This window comes from Coregonus lavaretus, assembly GCF_964263955.1.
Source record: "Coregonus lavaretus genome assembly, contig: HAP1_SCAFFOLD_1512, whole genome shotgun sequence".
Taxonomy (NCBI): Eukaryota; Metazoa; Chordata; class Actinopteri; order Salmoniformes; family Salmonidae; genus Coregonus; species Coregonus lavaretus.
The window spans coordinates 55607-65500 of NW_028165796.1; the positions used below are offsets into that span (position 1 = coordinate 55607).

The window sequence follows — 9894 nt, forward strand, 5'->3', positions numbered from 1 at the left end:
GTTAATGCAGTAAACTATTTACTATCATGACTAAAGCCCACCCGTTGGAACTGACTCGTTAATGCAGTAAACTATTTACTACCATGACTAAAGCCCACCCGTTGGAACTGACTCGTTAATGCAGTAAACGATTTACTACCATGACTAAAGCCCACCCGTTGGAACTGACTCGTTAATGCAGTAAACTATTTACTACCATGACGAAAGCCCACCCGTTGGAACTGACTCGTTAATGCAGTAAACTATTTACTAACATGACTAAAGCCCACCCGTTGGAACTGACTAATTAATGCAGTAAACTATTTACTACCATGACTAAAGCCCACCCGTTGGAACTGACTCATTAATGCAGTAAACTATTTACTACCATGACTAAAGCCCACCCGTTGGAACTGACTCATTAATGCAGTAAACTATTTACTACCATGACTAAAGCCCACCCGTTGGAACTGACTCATTAATGCAGTAAACTATTTACTACCATGACTAAAGCCCACCCGTTGGAACTGACTCGTTAATGCAGTAAACTATTTACTAACATGACTAAAGCCCACCCGTTGGAACTGACTCATTAATGCAGTAAACTATTTACTACCATGACTAAAGCCCACCCGTTGGAACTGACTCATTAATGCAGTAAACTATTTACTACCATGACTAAAGCCCACCCGTTGGAACTGACTCGTTAATGCAGTAAACTATTTACTAACATGACTAAAGCCCACCCGTTGGAACTGACTCGTTAATGCAGTAAACTATTTACTAACATGACTAAAGCCCACCCGTTGGAACTGACTCGTTAATGCAGTAAACTATTTACTAACATGACTAAAGCCCACCCGTTGGAACTGACTCATTAATGCAGTAAACTATTTACTACCATGACTAAAGCCCACCCGTTGGAACTGACTCGTTAATGCAGTAAACTATTTACTACCATGACTAAAGCCCACCCGTTGGAACTGACTCGTTAATACAGTAAACTATTTACTACCATGACTAAAGCCCACCCGTTGGAACTGACTCATTAATGCAGTAAACTATTTACTACCATGACTAAAGCTCACCCGTTGGAACTGACTCGTTAATGCAGTAAACTATTTACTACCATGACTAAAGCCCACCCGTTGGAACTGACTCGTTAATGCAGTAAACTATTTACTACCATGACTAAAGCCCACCCGTTGGAACTGACTCATTAATGCAGTAAACTATTTACTACCATGACTAAAGCCCACCCGTTGGAACTGACTCGTTAATGCAGTAAACTATTTACTAACATGACTAAAGCCCACCCGTTGGAACTGACTCATTAATGCAGTAAACTATTTACTAACATGACTAAAGCCCACCTGTTATAACTGACTCGTTAATGCAGTAAACTATTTACTACCATGACTAAAGCCCACCCGTTGGAACTGACTCGTTAATGCAGTAAACTATTTACTACCATGACTAAAGCCCACCCGTTGGAACTGACTCGTTAATGCAGTAAACTATTTACTACCATGACTAAAGCCCACCCGTTGGAACTGACTCATTAATGCAGTAAACTATTTACTACCATGACTAAAGCCCACCCGTTGGAACTGACTCGTTAATGCAGTAAACTATTTACTAACATGACTAAAGCCCACCCGTTGGAACTGACTCGTTAATGCAGTAAACTATTTACTACCATGACTAAAGCCCACCCGTTGGAACTGACTCGTTAATGCAGTAAACTATTTACTACCATGACTAAAGCCCACCCGTTGGAACTGACTCATTAATGCAGTAAACTATTTACTACCATGACTAAAGCCCACCCGTTGGAACTGACTCGTTAATGCAGTAAACTATTTACTAACATGACTAAAGCCCACCCGTTGGAACTGACTCATTAATGCAGTAAACTATTTACTACCATGACTAAAGCCCACCCGTTGGAACTGACTCGTTAATGCAGTAAACTATTTACTACCATGACTAAAGCCCACCCGTTGGAACTGACTCATTAATGCAGTAAACTATTTACTAACATGACTAAAGCCCACCCGTTGGAACTGACTCGTTAATGCAGTAAACTATTTACTACCATGACTAAAGCCCACCCGTTGGAACTGACTCGTTAATGCAGTAAACTATTTACTAACATAACTAAAGCCCACCCGTTGGAACTGACTCATTAATGCAGTAAACTATTTACTACCATGACTAAAGCCCACCCGTTGGAACTGACTCGTTAATGCAGTAAACTATTTACTAACATGACTAAAGCCCACCCGTTGGAACTGACTCGATAATGCAGTAAACTATTTACTACCATGACTAAAGCCCACCTGTTATAACTGACTCGTTAATGCAGTAAACTATTTACTACCATGACTAAAGCACACCCGTTGGAACTGACTCATTAATGCAGTAAACTATTTACTAACATGACTAAAGCCCACCCGTTGGAACTGACTCGTTAATGCAGTAAACTATTTACTACCATGACTAAAGCCCACCCGTTGGAACTGACTCGTTAATGCAGTAAACTATTTACTACCATGACTAAAGCCCACCCGTTGGAACTGACTCGTTAATGCAGTAAACTATTTACTACCATGACTAAAGCCCACCCGTTGGAACTGACTCGTTAATGCAGTAAACTATTTACTACCATGACTAAAGCCCACCCGTTGGAACTGACTCATTAATGCAGTAAACTATTTACTAACATGACTAAAGCCCACCCGTTGGAACTGACTCGTTAATGCAGTAAACTATTTACTACCATGACTAAAGCCCACCCGTTGGAACTGACTCGTTAATGCAGTAAACTATTTACTAACATGACTAAAGCCCACCCGTTGGAACTGACTCATTAATGCAGTAAACTATTTACTATCATGACTAAAGCCCACCCGTTGGAACTGACTCGTTAATGCAGTAAACTATTTACTAACATGACTAAAGCCCACCCGTTGGAACTGACTCGTTAATGCAGTAAACTATTTACTACCATGACTAAAGCCCACCTGTTATAACTGACTCGTTAATGCAGTAAACTATTTACTACCATGACTAAAGCCCACCCGTTGGAACTGACTCATTAATGCAGTAAACTATTTACTAACATGACTAAAGCCCACCCGTTGGAACTGACTCGTTAATGCAGTAAACTATTTACTACCATGACTAAAGCCCACCCGTTGGAACTGACTCGTTAATGCAGTAAACTATTTACTACCATGACTAAAGCCCACCCGTTGGAACTGACTCGTTAATGCAGTAAACTATTTACTACCATGACTAAAGCCCACCCGTTGGAACTGACTCGTTAATGCAGTAAACTATTTACTACCATGACTAAAGCCCACCCGTTGGAACTGACTCGTTAATGCAGTAAACTATTTACTAACATGACTAAAGCCCACCCGTTGGAACTGACTCATTAATGCAGTAAACTATTTACTATCATGACTAAAGCCCACCTGTTATAACTGACTCGTTAATGCAGTAAACTATTTACTACCATGACTAAAGCCCACCCGTTGGAACTGACTCATTAATGCAGTAAACTATTTACTACCATGACTAAAGCCCACCCGTTGGAACTGACTCATTAATGCAGTAAACTATTTACTAACATGACTAAAGCCCACCCGTTGGAACTGACTCGTTAATGCAGTAAACTATTTACTACCATGACTAAAGCCCACCCGTTGGAACTGACTCGTTAATGCAGTAAACTATTTACTACCATGACTAAAGCCCACCCGTTGGAACTGACTCGTTAATGCAGTAAACTATTTACTAACATGACTAAAGCCCACCCGTTGGAACTGACTCATTAATGCAGTAAACTATTTACTAACATGACTAAAGCCCACCCGTTGGAACTGACTCGTTAATGCAGTAAACTATTTACTACCATGACTAAAGCCCACCCGTTGGAACTGACTCATTAATGCAGTAAACTATTTACTATCATGACTAAAGCCCACCCGTTGGAACTGACTCATTAATGCAGTAAACTATTTACTACCATGACTAAAGCCCACCCGTTGGAACTGACTCATTAATGCAGTAAACTATTTACTACCATGACTAAAGCCCACCCGTTGGAACTGACTCGTTAATGCAGTAAACTATTTAATACCATGACTAAAGCCCACCCGTTGGAACTGACTCGTTAATGCAGTAAACTATTTACTACCATGACTAAAGCCCACCCGTTGGAACTGACTCGTTAATGCAGTAAACTATTTACTAACATGACTAAAGCCCACCCGTTGGAACTGACTCGTTAATGCAGTAAACTATTTACTAACATGACTAAAGCCCACCCGTTGGAACTGACTCGTTAATGCAGTAAACTATTTACTAACATGACTAAAGCCCACCCGTTGGAACTGACTCATTAATGCAGTAAACTATTTACTACCATGACTAAAGCCCACCCGTTGGAACTGACTCATTAATGCAGTAAACTATTTACTACCATGACTAAAGCCCACCCGTTGGAACTGACTCGTTAATGCAGTAAACTATTTACTACCATGACTAAAGCCCACCCGTTGGAACTGACTCGTTAATGCAGTAAACTATTTACTAACATGACTAAAGCCCACCCGTTGGAACTGACTCGTTAATGCAGTAAACTATTTACTAACATGACTAAAGCCCACCCGTTGGAACTGACTCGTTAATGCAGTAAACTATTTACTAACATGACTAAAGCCCACCCGTTGGAACTGACTCGTTAATGCAGTAAACTATTTACTACCATGACTAAAGCCCACCCGTTGGAACTGACTCGTTAATGCAGTAAACTATTTACTAACATGACTAAAGCCCACCCATTGGAACTGACTCGTTAATGCAGTAAACTATTTACTACCATGACTAAAGCCCACCCGTTATAACTGACTCATTAATGCAGTAAACTATTTACTAACATGACTAAAGCCCACCCGTTGGAACTGACTCGTTAATGCAGTAAACTATTTACTACCATGACTAAAGCCCACCCGTTGGAACTGACTCATTAATGCAGTAAACTATTTACTACCATGACTAAAGCCCACCCGTTGGAACTGACTCGTTAATGCAGTAAACTATTTACTACCATGACTAAAGCCCACCCGTTGGAACTGACTCGTTAATGCAGTAAACTATTTACTAACATGACTAAAGCCCACCTGTTATAACTGACTCGTTAATGCAGTAAACTATTTACTAACATGACTAAAGCCCACCCGTTGGAACTGACTCGTTAATGCAGTAAACTATTTACTAACATGACTAAAGCCCACCCGTTGGAACCGACTCGTTAATGCAGTAAACTATTTACTACCATGACTAAAGCCCACCTGTTATAACTGACTCGTTAATGCAGTAAACTATTTACTACCATGACTAAAGCCCACCCGTTGGAACTGACTCGTTAATGCAGTAAACTATTTACTACCATGACTAAAGCCCACCCGTTGGAACTGACTCATTAATGCAGTAAACTATTTACTACCATGACTAAAGCCCACCCGTTGGAACTGACTCATTAATGCAGTAAACTATTTACTAACATGACTAAAGCCCACCCGTTGGAACTGACTCATTAATGCAGTAAACTATTTCCTAACATGACTAAAGCACACCCGTTGGAACTGACTCGTTAATGCAGTAAACTATTTACTACCATGACTAAAGCCCACCCGTTGGAACTGACTCGTTAATGCAGTAAACTATTTACTACCATGACTAAAGCCCACCCGTTGGAACTGACTCGTTAATGCAGTAAACTATTTACTATCATGACTAAAGCCCACCCGTTGGAACTGACTCGTTAATGCAGTAAACTATTTACTACCATGACTAAAGCCCACCCGCTGGAACTGACTCGTTAATGCAGTAAACTATTTACTAACATGACTAAAGCCCACCCGTTGGAACTGACTCGTTAATGCAGTAAACTATTTACTAACATGACTAAAGCCCACCCGTTGGAACTGACTCATTAATGCAGTAAACTATTTACTAACATGACTAAAGCCCACCCGTTGGAACTGACTCATTAATGCAGTAAACTATTTACTAACATGACTAAAGCCCACCTGTTATAACTGACTCGTTAATGCAGTAAACTATTTACTAACATGACTAAAGCACACCCGTTGGAACTGACTCGTTAATGCAGTAAACTATTTACTACCATGACTAAAGCCCACCCGTTGGAACTGACTCGTTAATGCAGTAAACTATTTACTATCATGACTAAAGCCCACCCGTTGGAACTGACTCGTTAATGCAGTAAACTATTTACTACCATGACTAAAGCCCACCCGCTGGAACTGACTCGTTAATGCAGTAAACTATTTACTAACATGACTAAAGCCCACCCGTTGGAACTGACTCGTTAATGCAGTAAACTATTTACTAACATGACTAAAGCCCACCCGTTGGAACTGACTCGTTAATGCAGTAAACTATTTACTACCATGACTAAAGCCCACCCGTTGGAACTGACTCGTTAATGCAGTAAAGCTCCAATGATGTTTTGGACACTTTGGTGTGTGTGTGTGTGTGTGTGTGTGTGTGTGTGTGTGTGTGTGTGTGTGTGTGTGTGGTGTGTGTGGTGTGTGTGGTGTGTGTGTGTGTGCATCATGACCTTTACAGAGAAGTGCTGAGAAGGTCAGAGTAGCTAAATACAACCTGACGGATCAGTTGACACACACACACACACACACACACACACACCACACACACACCACACACACACACACACACCACACACACCACACACACCACACACACACACCACACACACACACACACACACCACACACACACACACACACACACACACACGTTGGAGGCGCTGTGTAAATTCACTGAGCTTGATTCCATAGTGAGACGTCACTGAGCTTGATTCCATAGTGAGACGTCAGTGAGCTTGATTCCATAGTGAGACGTCAGTGAGCTTGATTCCATAGTGAGACGTCACTGAGCTTGATTCCATAGTGAGACGTCAGTGAGCTTGATTCCATAGTGAGACGTCAGTGAGCTTGATTCCATAGTGAGACGTCAGTGAGCTTGATTCCATAGTGAGACGTCAGTGAGCTTGATTCCATAGTGAGATGTCACTGAGCTTGATTCCATAGTGAGACGTCACTGAGCTTGATTCCATAGTGAGACGTCAGTGAGCTTGATTCCATAGTGAGACGTCAGTGAGCTTGATTCCATAGTGAGACGTCAGTGAGCTTGATTCTATAGTGAGACGTCAGTGAGCTTGATTCCATAGTGAGACGTCAGTTGTTATTTGCAGATCAGTGATTCTGCAGAGCATTGCATTAATATTTATTATAAACTGGCTAGTTTGGGTCCTGGATGCTGAAGGCTGAAACAGCATTCCAGCCGTGTGTACTGTGCATTGGGAAAGTATTCAGACCCCTTGACTTTTTCCACATTTTGTTACGTTTCAGCCTTATTCTAAAATGGATTAAATTGTTTTTTTTCCCCCTCATCAATCTACACAAAATACCCTATAATGACAAAGCAAAAACAGGTTTTTAGAAGTGTTGGCAAATATAGAAAAACATTTTTTAGAAAAACATGCTAGATGTGCAAGAGATCATGTGCAAATAGAGATACTGGGGTGCAAAAGAGCAAAATAAATAACAATATAGGGATGAGGTAGTTGGGTGGGCTAATTTCAGATGGGCTGTGTACAGGTGCAGTGATCGGTAAGGTGCTCTGACAACTGATGCTTAAAGTTATTGAGGGAGATAAGAGTCTCCAGCTTCAGAGATTTTTGCAGTTCGTTCCAGTCATTGGCAGCAGAGAACTGGAAGGAATGGCGGCCAAAGGAGGTGTTGGCTTTGGGAATGACCAGTGAGATATACCTGCTGGAGCGCAGACTACGGGTGGGTGCTGCTATGGTGACCAATGAGCTAACATAAGGCGGGGATTTGCCTAGCAGTGATTTATAGATGGCCTGGAGCCAGTGGGTTTGACAACGAACATGTAGTGAGGACCAGCCAACAAGAGCGTACAGGTCACAGTGGTGGGTAGTGTATGGGGCTTTGGAGACAAAACGGATGGCACTGTGATAGACTACATCCAATTTGCTGAGTAGAGTGTTGGACCCCTTGACTTTTTCCACATTTTGTTACGTTTCAGCCTTATTCTAAAATGGATTAAATTGTTTTTTTCCCCCTCATCAATCTACACAAAATACCCTATAATGACAAAGCAAAAACAGGTTTTTAGAAGTGTTGGCAAATATAGAAAAACATTTTTTACATAAGTTTTCAGTCCCTTTACTCAGTACTTTGTTGAAGCACCTTTGGCAGCAATAAGAGCCTCGATTCTTCTTGGGTATGACGCTACAAGCTTGACACACCTGTATTTGGGGAGTTTCTCCCATTCTTCTCTGCAGATCCTCTCAAGGACTGTCAGGTTGGATGGGGAGCGTCACTGCACAACTATTTTCAGCTCTCTCCAGAGATGTTCGATCGGGTTCAAGTCCAGGCTCTGGCTGGGCCACTCAAGGACATTCAGAGAAACTCCCCAAATATCCCCACACCTTCACTCCCTCACACAGACACACCTTAACTCCCTCACACAGACACACCTTAACTCCCTCACACACAGACACACACCGTCATCTCCCAGTTGTTCTTTGATCTTGATGAAGTCCGACCCCCCCACCACGCCGACTCGAACACGCCGCCGCAGACGCTGAAGAAAGTCCTCCATCCCAGGAGTCACCCTCTGGAACACATTAGTACACTGTTGCTACAGCAACTATTCAAGTGGTATCAGCAACCATTCAATCCATCAGACAGACACCCACCCAACACACAGTCCTGCCTCTACCATGGATACAGTATACATCATTCACCCGGACTAATATAGCTAAACCATAACACGCTCTCTAACAATGGTCCATTTGACCTGTCTATAGGTCAGTGAACAGGGATGTATTCATTAAGCCGTTTTGCAACAGAAAAAGTTGACTCCAAATGGAAAACGTTTTGCAAAGAAAACGAGAGTTTCTATTGGACAAATGCAGGTAGGTGTGAACTAACGTTAACGTTGATCCATTGGACCTGTCTATGAGTTAGTGGTTAGTGGACTGTAGCAGGGGACCTATCGTTGGTCTCCTTACCTGTCTATGAGTTAGTGGACTGTAGCAGGGGACCTATCGTTGGTCTCCTTACCTGTCTATGAGTTAGTGGTTAGTGGACTGTAGCAGGGGACCTATCGTTAGCAGCACCGTAGGAACTATCGTTGGTCTCCTTACCTGTCTATGAGTTAGTGGACTGTAGCAGGGGACCTATCGTTAGCAGCACCGTAGGAACTATCGTTGGTCTCCTTACCTGTCTATGAGTTAGTGGACTGTAGCAGGGGACCTATCGTTAACAGCACCGTAGGAACTATCGTTGGTCTCCTTACCTGTCTATGAGTTAGTGGTTAGTGGACTGTAGCAGGGGACCTATCGTTGGTCTCCTTACCTGTCTATGAGTTAGTGGACTGTAGCAGGGGACCTATCGTTGGTCTCCTTACCTGTCTATGAGTTAGTGGTTAGTGGACTGTAGCAGGGGAACTATCGTTGGTCTCCTTACCTGTCTATGAGTTAGTGGACTGTAGCAGGGGACCTATCGTTAGCAGCACCGTAGGAACTATCGTTGGTCTCCTTACCTGTCGAGCGGCAGTCAGCGTCCCGTCCACATCGAAGAGACACAGCGTCGAGGTGTCGACAGCTTCACTCATCTTGTTCGTAGTAAATGTGTTGTTAGTAAATTACGGCAGACGGTGTTGGAGGAATAGTTGTTCGCCGTCCGGGACACAGAGGACGGAAAACTGATTTGAAGGCGGAAGAGACTAGTGGACGGACTGACACGTCATCTGTGGTTTGTGTAT

At 42.4% G+C, this 9894-nt stretch overlaps 1 protein-coding gene across 1 annotated transcript in view; it reads right to left on the minus strand.

Annotated features, from left to right (window-relative positions):
* Positions 1-9894, minus strand: part of LOC311115477 (phosphomannomutase 2-like) — a 44292-nt gene extending 34398 nt beyond the window's left edge. The window contains exons 1-2 of the mRNA XM_084190645.1: positions 9673-9894; positions 8631-8742 (exon numbers count right to left, since the gene is read on the minus strand). Coding sequence (XP_084046771.1) covers positions 8631-8742; positions 9673-9744 — 184 coding nt within the window. The 5' untranslated portion in view covers positions 9745-9894. The remainder of the gene's footprint in view (positions 1-8630; positions 8743-9672) is intronic.